This window comes from Lactuca serriola, chromosome 3, assembly GCF_051521515.1.
Source record: "Lactuca serriola cultivar US96UC23 chromosome 3, Lser_US96UC23_V15, whole genome shotgun sequence".
NCBI lineage: Eukaryota > Viridiplantae > Streptophyta > Magnoliopsida > Asterales > Asteraceae > Lactuca > Lactuca serriola.
The window spans coordinates 251,069,006-251,082,213 of NC_136410.1; the positions used below are offsets into that span (position 1 = coordinate 251,069,006).

Sequence of the window (13,208 nt, forward strand, 5' to 3'; positions counted from 1 at the left end):
TAAAATCCCAAAGATAGCTACCCCAAGCGAAACTAACAAAACAAAAAACAAAATTGGTTTTTATATAAATTATAACTTTAATAAAATAAAACTTTTAACGTAAACAAAATATACCTGTTCCAAAGATCTAAATTCTTAGCAAAAAAAAACCAATCTTGTGGCACCCGATCATTAATTTCTTTTCCCAAAAAACCTTCACACAAAGTGTATATCAAACATACTCTAACTGCATCAACGTCGTCAAGTTCTAGGAATGTTCGATTTAAAATTAAACGTTTCAGGTCGCCGATTTTCACCGAACTATTGGTATGATCCGGAAATAGCCGCTCACACAATAAACATCTTTTTTTACTAGTTAATAATTTTTCCGACCATTTTTTCCCAATGTTTTTTTGGATACTCCCCAAAATTGAAGCCGGTTATCAAACAAAACTCTTCTGGCCCATAAATCATTTTCGTATTGCCTACTCGAAAATATAATCATTTTATTCCATCTGGAGATAAAACAGGGTCCGGCTGGATCTGATGAAGGAACATTTTATGGAACAACAATGCGTCCCCTTGTAAACGAGGGACATCAATAAAATAACCAAATACGGTATCTTTGAAAATGACACGCCTGACATCATCTAAAACTTCAAATACTTCTCATATGTTACCGCCCGAGCCTTTTAAGTTCACAATTGCTTTCATATTGATAAAACTAAAATCATGCTGCAAAAAAAAAAAAAAAAAAAAAAAACAAATTAGAGAACTAAAAAATATTTTGTTTTTAAAATATATGATTACGAACTGCAATAAGTACATAAACAATTAGTAATGCAAATACAAATTCTTAATTAATAATTTATATATTTACGATAAAAAACAATAACATACACATATATAAACAATTTTTCAAGTTATACAACAAATATATTTACGATAAAAAACAATATCATACATAATTATATAAACATTTTATTAAACAAATTTTCAACTTAAACGACAAATATATAAACAATTTTTATCTTTCTAATTATATAAACTAACATTTTATAACCATATAAACAAACAATTTTTCAAATAAAACGACAACCAAATTAACAATTTTGCAAGTTATAATACAATTGTATAAAAAATTTCAACTTATACGACAAACACAAAGAATTTCTAACAATATATATACGACAAATTTTCAACTTATACAAATGTTATACTTATACGACAAATATATATACAAACAACTATTTTGCACATACTATAATTTAACTATTTTTCACTTTATATAAACAATTATACGATAAGAATATACAAGTTTTCAGGTTATACAACAACTAAACAAACAACAAAAATAACAAATTGTAAACATTATCTGCGCAGTCTCTACTTGTACATTCAAACAACCACTAACAAAATAGCATTTAAACTTCAAGTATACTAAAGAAATATTAAAACTATCAAACACAATAAAATTACTCTTTTTAACACTAAATAATACAATAAATGATAAAATAAAAAAAGTTTAAACATTAAAAAAGTTAAAATCTAACCATATTTGCGGGATTGTTGACATAATCCTCCATTTTCTTTAAAAAAACTAGCCAAAATCCCGAGAGAAACCCAAAGATAGAGAGTTTTTGTGTAGAGAAATGTGAAAAATGGAGAAAAAAAACATTTATATAGTGAAAGTTAAGGGATTTCGCAGATGGCAGCTTGATTTTGCAGATGGAAGGGTGATTTCGCAGATGAGACATTTCTATCTGCGAAATTGTGAGCTATGTTTGTAATTTCGATTTTTTTTGGCTATTTTGGTAATGTAATTAGTGTAAATGGCTATTTTTATTATTTTCTCTTAATGATTCAACATAGATGATTCAACTGTGAATGAATAAGCGGGTAAATTAGTATAACTTTTAGACACGCCAAAACGTTTTGTGCAAGGTTTACTTGGCCATCAACATATATTTTATTCTATTTATTTTGTACTAAAAATAATTATATTTAACTAGGAAGTGTCTTTACATAATACGATGAAAAAGATTATAAATACATTATTGTTGAATTTTAAATCTAACTGCTTTTGTCATTTGGCAAAGTTTACGCATGTCACTATTTTATTAAATATTAGAAGGCTGGTTATAGCAATAATTTTACAAATACAAGTCAAATTTGGCAACATACTTGGTCCCCAAGCCATAAGATTCCAAGTAGGGCCAGAGCCAGCGCAACGCAATGACATCAAATCAACTGAGATTATCTATCGACTATAAATCTTATCCCTACGAATACTGAAACAGAGCAAAAGCTTCAAACCCATCATTCATGGCGAATACAGTAGCACAACTCGTCTTCATCCCTGTTCCAGGGGTTGGTCACATAATGTCCACCATTGAGATGGCAAAAGTATTCGTGAATCATGATGAAAGGCTCTCCATAACCGTTCTTCTAATAAACCCTCCTTATTCTGCTTTTGCTCTCACAACCTACATCAAATCGTTACATCAGAAGGCTATAGAACGAATAGTCTTCATTGAACTCCCACAAGATGAAACCTTACCAAAGCTTGACCCCAAAGCTCCCATGACTTCTTTCTATGAGTTTATCAATAGTCATTCAAAACATGTCAGAAATGTTGTTGCTGACTTGATAAGTCGACCAGATTCCAATCCGGTGGTCGGGTTTGTGCTCGATATATTCTGCACTGGCATGATCGATGTGGCGAATGAGTTTAATGTCCCAAGCTACGTATTCTTCACATCAAACGCAGCTTTTCTTGGCTTTAAGTTGTACATCGAGACCCTAGTGGTTCAAAACCAAGATGTTTTCGAGTTGAGCAACTCAGATGGCGAGATGCTCATTCCAACCTTCGTGAAACCAGTTCCGACGAACGTTTTTCCGGTGGTGTACCAAACTCAAGAAGGTCTAGACTTTCTGATGCATTCTGTTCGGAAATTGAGAGAGGCTAAAGCTCTCATTGTTAACACTTTCTTGGAGTTAGAAACACATGCAATCAAGTCTTTGACTTCCGAGAGTAGCTTCCCACCTGTGTATCCGGTTGGGCCTGTACTCAATCTACATGGTGTTGCCGGAAAAGAACACGACAGTGATGACGTCTTCGGTTGGTTGGATGATCAGCCACCTTCCTCGGTGGTGTTCTTGTGTTTCGGGAGTATGGGATGTTTTAAGGAGGTTCAAGTGAAGGAGATAGCATACGCTTTGGAGCAAAGTGGCCATCGTTTTGTTTGGTCTTTGCGTCGACCTCCTCAAATGGGTAAATCATTTGAAGTACTCCCCGGTGATTATGAAGATCCGGGAGTGGTGTTGCCGGATGGTTTCTTGGAGCGTACTAAGGGAAAAGGGAAAGTGATTGGTTGGGCACCGCAGGTGTCATTGTTGGCTCATGAAGCAGTTGGAGGATTCGTCTCTCACTGTGGGTGGAACTCGATGCTAGAAAGTTTGTGGTTTGGTGTACCAACAGCGACATGGCCAATGTATGCCGAACAACAGATGAATGCGTTTGAAATGACGATAGAGTTGGGATTAGCTGTAGAGATTAAGTTAGACTATAAGAACAATGTGTTTAATCCTCAAGATGATATGGCCATTCTTATGGCGAATGATGTTGAGAGAGGGATAAGGCGGGTTATGGAGGATAACGAGTTGAGAGAAAAAGTGAAAGAGATGAGCAAAATGAGCAGGGCTGCGGTTACTGAGGGTGGTTCGTCGTTTTCTTCGGTTGGTTGTCTGGTTCATGATTTTATAAATAATAGAATATGAATTTCACGTTAGTAAATTGAGTACGATATGAACTTGACGTTGCTATTTGACGAATTTCATGCAGATGTGCAATATTGTAATTGAGTAAAACCTGTTCTACCTCTTGTGGTAATCTAATTAATAAATAGAAGTTCTTTCTTCAAATAACATTACTACAAAACATATATTTAATAGTCAACGGATTTTTGGTTGATGCGATTGGATCTTGAAACTGTATTATTAAATCACGTCACGAAAATCTAATTTGACATCAATAAATAAAAAAACCATACCATTTAAAGTTGTAGTTGGCATGGTTTCATATTAAACTGTTAATGCGGCTTCATCAGCTAAACGACACCTTCAAAACAAAGATTTTTTGATGCAAAAAAATTTATAGGTCGCACCATTAAATTATGATTTTTTGGTTCTATTTTTATAAACAGCATCATTAAAGCCGTTCGGGGTTTTAACATGTTTTCAAAATCACTTCCCTTTTTTCATCAAAATCCTGTGTGCATTAAATTATTCTATTCATTAAATGTAATCATATTGTTATTATTTTTCTATTTTATTTAACATGTTTATAAGTTAAATAATTGTTTTCTTGTTATTAACACTTTAAAATGGATACATACGAGATTCCATGCTACTTTATTTTATAAACTTTATTATTTAATTATTATATTATTATTATTACTTTTATTACTTTTGTTATTTAATAATTATATTTTTATTACCAATTAATTATTTATATTTACTTTTTGTTATTTAAATATTTTATTTCAAATTCTTTTAAAATAAGTTAAAAAGAACAAATATATAAAATTATTATATTTTACAAACTATATATAACCACATTAAATCATCATATAATAAACTACAACATGCACTGCAATGCATTTTTATATTTACTGAAAATTACTCAAAAAATTTATGGGTTTAATTATGATTTTGTAATTTATATATAATTACAAACCAATTAAAAAATTAATAAAAAAGAAAATTATTAAAAAGTTGATTAAATCACTACTAGAAAAATGGGTGGTTTCCTACGAGGAATATTGTTGGTATTTTGTAGGAAATAAAGTTTAGCTACAAAATTCCTACGAAAAGTGGTTGTTGGAAAAAGGGCCGTGGGAAATAAGATTCCTACAAACTTCCAACAAAAACGCTGACACATTTCCTACAAAATATTTCGTAGGAAGCTCCAACAAATTTCCAACAAAATGCCAACAAAGTTTCCCTAGCCCCCTGACAGCTTTTTTCCGTCAGAATTCCTACAAATCTTGTTTCCAACAGAATTGCTACAAACTTTCCCACAAATTTCCATCCTTTTTAGAAAAAATAAATTCGATGTTTTTTTTTCTGTAGGTATTATGTTGCAATTTTTTTTTGTTTTTGTTTTTTATTTTAAATACTATAAATTAACAATATTAATGAAATTATAAATAATGTAATTTCTACATAAATTATATAATAAACTATAAATTAAATACAAATTCTTCAAATGTGCACTTTAAACCACAATAATAACAAACAAGATAATTCAATATAAATCCAAAATGGTAACTACTATTCAATACTTCAAACATGATAGTAATTACTAAATATCCACAAAACCATTACTTCATCCGGATGATAGTTACCATCTACTACTTCACCAAAACAATTACATTTTTGTACTTCACCAACATGCTTAATAAAATATTCCAAACAAAACTAACATCGTTCTTCAGGAGGGTTACCAAATCGTCTCATTAGTTGAGCCAATTGTTGTTCTATCACTTCTTGTTTTTGTTGCATCAAAACTCTTTCCCTCTCCACATTTTCAAGTTGGTTTCGTAGCTCCTTAACCTAAAAACAAACATATAATTAGCAAACAAACAATATATCAACATTCTTTATCCATTATAGAAACATACCAAAAATGTATTCCATAATAGCAATGTACTTTAATTTGCTACCAATATAGGTCTTTTACTTATTTTTTATCCATAATAGCAACACACTTTATTTTAACAAAATTCTAACAACAAATTATTTATTTATGGGCTGTTTTCATTCATAATAGTAACGTACTTTATGATAACAACATACTTCATAATAACAAGATACTTTATTTTTCATTCATAATTGCAACATAATACTCTGTTTAAGTTTCTTGGCTGTTTTGAAATAAATATATTAGGGACTGTTTTCATGTCTCACAAAGTGTTTAATTATAGTAATGTACTTTCTTTATCTATAATATAAACAATATATTTATTAAGGAAATATACCTCCTGTTGAGACCCGCAATAGGACGAAGAACACCCCGCACCAACAGATGATTTCCCATTGAACAAAGAGTTTATATCCGAAGATCCAGCTCCATAGATATAACTACTCCTCGAAGCACCACTTATCTCCCTTTGGGTTTTAGCCCACAATTCAGCATCATCAATCGGGTGATCAACCAAATCATCCCCATACTTCTCAAGCAAGGCTCGAGAGTACGCTTCTTACAAGGAAATAAAACACAACTATTATTGTAATAAAAGCTGGGACAAAAAATCAAAAAAAAAAAAAGATAAAGATATCTTACATAAGCTTCCCTTGCTCTCTCAGTGCAAATCTATTTTCCCTTAACATCTCCATCAAAATATTTCTTCTTTGATGTTTTATCTAGATGAGTGATCAAGAACAACTCCAAAAATGTGGGTGGTCGTCCCTTTTTTGCTATCTACAAGTGTAAACGATGTAATTTATGTTAAACGAAAAATATATTACTAAAATTTATTTGATATGAATACTTACGAATCTAATGCGGTGCTCATCATAACTAATACTACCCCCAGTATGTCTTGCTATTTTCCCACCACTATCAGCGGTATTGCAGTTACTCTTCCCGCTTGCAGATCTTTTCAGCCACGCATCCGTGTTCCATTCCTTTAAAGAGTAGTATATGTATAATAATATGAAAAGAAATAAACAATTAAAAAAAATTATTATCATGCTTACCCTACACAAATCCTTCCACCTCTGAGATTGCATCCCATTGGGTACAAAATTCTGCATGATATCATAGTCTTTATTATCCGGTGAGATATCATGTCCAGCAGCTGTAGCCATATATGCTGATCTATTCCTAAATGTAGCCATGAGGTCTCTGTATCGTTCTTGGACGATAAACTCAAAGTTTTCCCTAACTTTTTCATCCTCTCTCAAATCCCAATCATAAAGTGTCTGTAAAAATGAAAAACTATAAGTTAAAAGTGTAAATTTAAAACAAATGATGGTAAGATATACAAATAATTAATCCATGTTAAAATTGAAAACACTCGACTTAATATAACACCTTGAATTTAATCCAAATAATTAATCCATTAATAAATTAAAGCTTTTAATTACTTCCAGTTTGAATGCTTTCTATATAAAGCTTTAAATTACTTCCAGTTTGAATGTTTTCTATATAAAGCTTTAAATTACTAGTATTGGATGTTGTTCCAACTCTAGTTTTCTTTTACAGAAATGGATAGAAAAATAGTTGAGTTTACAGAAATAGATTCATAAACACAGGATTCATATATAATTGTGAAAATAAAAGATTTTTAAATTGTAGATACAAGATTCATATATAATTGTGAAAGTTATAGATTATTAAAGGAAAAAGGTCTAGATATGTTCATATACATACATTATGAAACATATAAGCACAAACAAGCACAAATAAGCACAAACAAGCACAAATATGTACAAATTGATACATATAGATGAAACAATTTGTACAAATAAGATTGTGAAGATGGTGATACATAATAGACACAAGACGAACTTAGATTCAGACATACATTCTGATTTATAAATTAGTTGGGTGAAGGGCGGAGGTGGTAGCAAGCAACTGACCTGAACTAACCGACGACGGAAACAAGTGGTGGTCTAGAAGTTATTGGTTGCGGCAACGGAGACAGCGTCGGCGTGAAGTGGCTGTGATGGTCGTTTGATGCAGCAACGGTGGGAAGAAATGCCTGCAACTGAGACACCGCCGACATAAAGCGTCTGTGATGGTGGTTTATCGGAACAACGGTTGTGTTGTGGGGAAAATCGGCGGTGGCTACAGGTGATTTGGGGAGACGCCGACCATGGTTCGGGGAGAATGGCCGATCCTTTGTTTTCTATAAGATTGAAGTAAGAAAGACTAGGGTAAAAGAGGAAGAAGTAAGTATTTGGAGTTTGTGGGAATTTCGTCGGAACTTTCCGACAAATTTCCAACGAAAGCAAAAGAAAAAAATATAAATATTATATATTAATTTTGGAGTGTGATTCTGTGTGGATGATGTATTGCATCTTCCCGTTTAAGATTAAAAAGACTTTTCAAATATTATATATATATATATATATATATATATATATATATATATATATATATATATATATATATAATATTATACTATATTAGGGGTGAGCATTTGGATCGACCCGGACCGGATCGGCTCTTGGACCGGACCGGTTATGGAGAATTTTGTGGACCATGGACCGGACCGGATGAGTCGTGTCCGTGTCCGGGTCCAGGTCCGGGTTTTCCGGTTTTTGAACCCGTTTGGACCGGTACAACTTTAATTGCATAGAGTATAATAAGTAATCTACATTGATGTATAATATTATAACTTGCAAAAGTAATATGTTTCCGTTTCATGCCTAACTAATCTACATTGATGTATAATATTATAACTTGCAATTTGCAAAAATTAATTTTCCAAATAAAAACAACTAACATATAAATCAAGTTCACCAAAAAAAAGTTAAACAATTTTAAGACAAACATACAAAAGTATTACCGTAACAACAAAAATCATAGTTTAAACTTTAAAATCAATCAAACTAACACATTTCATAAACTCATAATCTAATCTTCCATTGGCCTCTTCCCCATATCATTGTCATCCATATGTAACATATTTAAAGCCTGTGCAATCTCTACATAAACACAAATGAAAATGTTGTTAGTATTTAATAAAAAGTAATAATTGTATAAAAAAAAGAATAAAGATTGTAATTTTTTTTTACCTAAAGCTATTGTTGGAATAGTGTCTAAGGCTGCAACTATATTAGGCAAGTATTTGACCCGGTTGTGCATGGTCATTTTGGGTTGCCTTCACCATAGCAACTTGATAGGATGATTTATTAAGAGAGAAAAAAATATTATTAATATATTATGAGAATAATATAAAGAATAATAATATTGTTATTTGATTAATATAAGTCATAAATTAATTATAATTAATTTGGTGACTTAAAGAGATTAATTAAATAAGAGGGTATAAACTGTCAATTGTTTGATAGTTAAACTTTAGATTCTAAATCCTTAAGAGATAAGGATTGGACGAATTCTAGAGCTAAGGATAGCTCAAAATCGTCCAAGGCTATCTATAGTAAGGATATGGATTGCTTTAAGAGAAGATTATCCAACTAGGGTTTAAGATGAAACCCTTAAGGAGTCTACAAGTATAAATAGACCCTATGGCTAAGGGAAATCAGCATCTCATCTCAAATAGAGAACCCCTGGCCGAATTTCCTCCCCTCTCCTCTCTCTCAAATCATCCTCCTTGCTATTTGGTGTTTGTAAGCCATTAGAGGAGTGACAATTGTGACTCTAGAGCTCCAAGACAACAAGATCAAACAAGAGATCCAAAGGTATGCTTCTAGATCTGATTTTGTATTGTTCTTATACCTAATTAGTCATTAGAAGTATTGGATTCAAAACATGTTTAATTAGAAAGCCTAGATCCGAGCATTAGGGTTTTGCATGTGCACATATGAAAGTTCTTATGGCTAAAACCCATCAGTGGTATTAGAGACTAGCTTGGTTTCTATTAAATTGATGTTTGTTTATATGATTCTTAACTGCAAAATTCGATTTTTATTTTTCTGAGTCATGGACTCGGCGAGTCCCATTGTGGACTTGGCGAGTTGGCTTGACTCGGCGAGTCCCTTTGTGCACTCGGCGAGTCCAAGCGTCAGGAAAGGCCAGATTCGGGATTTTTTGATGATTATCTTATGGAAACTTACCTTAATCATATTAGATCAACCCTAATCCAATTTTTTGATATATATGGCTATAATCTTGATCTAATTAAAGATATTTATCAACTAATAAAATATTTAATTTCCTTATAAGATAATTAATTAATTATTTTGATTAATTTGGTAATTATCTTGCATGAAATCTTGAATAAATCAAATATAGATAATTAGGAAACTAATTGTTAATTAAAATTATTTGTTATTTGATCTTCCATGTTTTAAATGTTTAAAACTTGTCCTAAAGTTTTGAAATTTATGTTTTGTGATTAAAAGTTTTAATTTAGACAATTTAAATTTCAAACCCTAGATTTTTAAAAGTTTAAAAATACAACCCTATACTAATATAATATTACAAGGTTAAGGTTGCGGCCTATAAGCCGATCTATAAGGTGGGTATAAGGTTGCGGCCTATAAAATGGCGCTTAATGGGTGTACACTCACACCCACCGCTTGCTTGATCGGTGGAGGGTCGTTAGCCGAACGGATAGGATAGGGCAACCTCATCCTCTCATTAAAAAGTATAATATGAAATACAAAGTAACTACGCATTTTTTTAAAATTTCCCAATCTTAGTTACTTTAGGAAAAGTGAATTGATGCAATCCCATGAAATTACACTTTGCACCCTTGCTAAGAAGTTAGTGGAGCGTGTGTGGTTTACCGGCACACTAATTGGTTCTAAGCAAAGGTGGCAAAGGGTGATTAATTGTTTATCATAGTTCGATGGAGCGTGTGTGGTTTACCGGCACATCGAATAGGTGATCGTTACAATGAAGGCACCGTGTGAATTTGCATGGTAATTCACACCCGCTTTGTGATCCTCGGTATCCCAGTCACAAACAAGAGGGGCATATCGAGATTTAAACATGCCATTGAATAGTTTAAATGAATCTCATCCGAACCTAGGAATTCTCAATACATTTAGGACTTATAGTTAGGTTTTTATGGTGGAGAATTAGTGAATCGTCATTCACTTACCTTTATATTATTTACATGTTGGATTACGGCATCCCTTTTCTAATATGTAAATATTGTTGTTGGATCCTAGCCCTAATTTTTCTTATTGGGTGATAATTAGGGATTCATATTCTAATCTATCTTTGTCCTTTCTATTTGTAGATGTCGAACGCAAACAACACTGCTGCTAGTTCTTTCACATTGATGAGCCTTTGTCAAAAGGTCACTTTCGATGGGACGAACTTTAGCGAGTGGATAAGATACATTCGCACCATTGCTCACTATGAGGATAAAGAGTATGTCCTCGATGAGAAGCTCGAGAAAATCAACCCTGAAATCGCTACTCCGGCTGAAATGACCGCTTTTTAAACTCATGAGCGCGATGCAACGAAGGTACATTGCATCATGATAGCCACCATGAACTCCGAATTCCAAAAGTCCTATGAGGACATGTACCCGTACGAAATGCATCAAGATTTATTGGAGAGATACCACCAGAACGCTAGACAAGAGCGTTATGAGATTTTCACTAACATGATTTCCACTAAGATGGGTCATGGAGAGTCTCTTACCGTGCACCTGCAAAAGATGCAAAGGTATGTCGACCGCCTTCGCAAGTTGAATGTTGACTTTGGGGAAGACTTGGCGATCGACATGGTGCTTCACTCTTTGCCTCCAAGCTACAATCAATTTAGGATGACCTACCACATGAACAAAGAGGAGGTCACCCTAAGCAAACTCCAAGGTCTCTTGAGGGTCACTGAGAGCAACTTCAAACACAAGTCTGTTGCACCAACTCCCAATCCACCCGCTGCTCCTGTCTTGGCTATTGGTCAAGGAAAGGGAAAGAAGAGGAAGGCTTCATCTAAGAACTATCGCAAGGTTAAAGCCCGAGATGGTGCCTCTTCTAGTGAGACCAAAGTTGATCCTGCTAAGCCCTGCCCTAACCCAAAGGAGGCAGAGTGCCACCACTGCCATAAGATAGGACATTGGAAGAGAAGCTGCCCAGAATACCTGCAAGCCATCAAGGAAGGAAAGATCAAGCCGTCTTTCGCAGGTATATACACAATTAAATCTAACAATTCTAATCATGTTATTTCTTGGGTTCTTGATACCGGTTGTGGTTATCACATTTGTTCTAATGTGCAGGGACTAAGAAGAAGTAGGGATGTGGAGCAAGGAAGGATCAATCTAATCATGGGGAACAGAAGATCGTCGCCTGTGACCAATATTGGAGTGCATTCTTTAGTGCTTAGGAATAATTTATGTTTAGATTTGAACAATTGTTGCTATTCGCCAGAAATGGCTAGAAACATCATTTCATTTCATGGTTTATTTAGACAAGGTTTTAGATTTTCTGTTAATAATGAGAATGGTTCTATTTTGGCTTATCTAAATGGTGTCTTTTATTTTGAAGCTATACCATGTAATGGAATTTATGAAACTGTTATGATTGTTGATAACTTAGGAAATGATGTTTTAAACATAGATTCTTCCAATAGTATGGATAGAGCATCCTTATGGCATTTTCGTCTTGGACATGTCAACAAGAAACGCATAGCCCAACTCCAAAAGGATGGAGTGTTGGAGTCATTCGACCTTAGGGAAGATGACACGTGCGAGTCTTGTTTGCTTGGAAAGATGACTAAATCACCCTTCACGAGTACGTGTGAAAGGGGTGATGATCTATTAGACCTAATACATACCGATGTATGTGGACCGTTTAGATCAACCACGAAGGATGGGAACCGCTTCTACATGACTTTTACCGATGATTATAGTAGATATGGGTATATCTATTTAATCAAGCAAAAGTCAGAAACCTTTGAAAAGTTCAAAGAGTTCAAGAATGAAGTGGAGAATCAATTGGGCAGGAAAATCAAGATGCTTCGATCCGATCGAGGAGGAGAGTACCTAAGTCTTGAATTCCACGATTATCTCAAGGAGTGTGGAATAGTTTCACAATTGATGCCTCCTAGGACACCGCAGTTGAATGGTGTGGCAGAAAGGCGTAATCGGACCTTATTGGATATGGTTCGCTCTATGATGAGCCGTGCTTCACTACCTATCTCTTTTTGGAGGTATGCCTTAGAGACTACCGCTCATATCCTTAATCGAGTCCCTACTAAGAAGGTTACCAAAACACCTCACGAGATGTGGACAGGGAAATCTCCCTCGTTGGCACATATCAAGGTTTGGGGTTGCGAGGCTTTCGTAAGACGAGATACTCACGACAAGCTCGAACCTCGAAGTGAGCGATGTATTTTCATCGGCTACCCGTAGAAATCCTTTGGATATCTCTTCTATAGACCGAAGGACAATGTTGTCTTTGTTGCGAGGAGAGGAGTTTTCCGAGAGCGAGAACTCATAGGCCAAGGAAACAGTGGGAGGCAAATCGAGCTTGAAGAGATTCAAGAGTTGATAGATGAAGGAACCTCTACCGCTGGC

The 13,208-nt window shown here is 33.9% G+C and overlaps 1 protein-coding gene and 1 pseudogene across 1 annotated transcript; one reads left to right on the forward strand and one right to left on the reverse strand.

Moving 5' to 3' along the window:
• Nucleotides 1–2,255: 2,255 nt before the first annotated feature.
• LOC145093868 (anthocyanidin 3-O-glucosyltransferase 2 pseudogene) lies at nucleotides 2,256–3,906 on the forward strand (annotated as a pseudogene).
• A 2,449-nt stretch (nucleotides 3,907–6,355) lies between these two features.
• On the reverse strand, nucleotides 6,356–7,772 carry LOC145096170 (uncharacterized). Its single transcript, XM_079033936.1, has 4 exons — nucleotides 7,633–7,772; nucleotides 6,742–6,982; nucleotides 6,538–6,669; nucleotides 6,356–6,463 (listed from the first exon to the last, which is right to left on the reverse strand). Exons 1-4 carry the CDS (start codon nucleotides 7,770–7,772, stop codon nucleotides 6,356–6,358), a joined length of 621 nt encoding a protein of 206 aa, XP_078890062.1.
• Between the last annotated feature and the right edge of the window lie 5,436 nt (nucleotides 7,773–13,208).

Coding starts and splice junctions, on each gene's coding strand:
- LOC145096170 (XM_079033936.1), bottom strand. CDS start 7,772: ATGTCGGCGGTGTCTCAGTTGCAGGCATTTCTTCCCACCGTTGCTGCA. Junction 6,983..7,632: donor CTTGTTTCCGTCGTCGGTTA/GTTCAGGTCAGT, acceptor TTTAACTTATAG/TTTTTCATTTTTACAGACAC. Junction 6,464..6,537: donor ATGAGCACCGCATTAGATTC/GTAAGTATTCAT, acceptor TTACACTTGTAG/ATAGCAAAAAAGGGACGACC.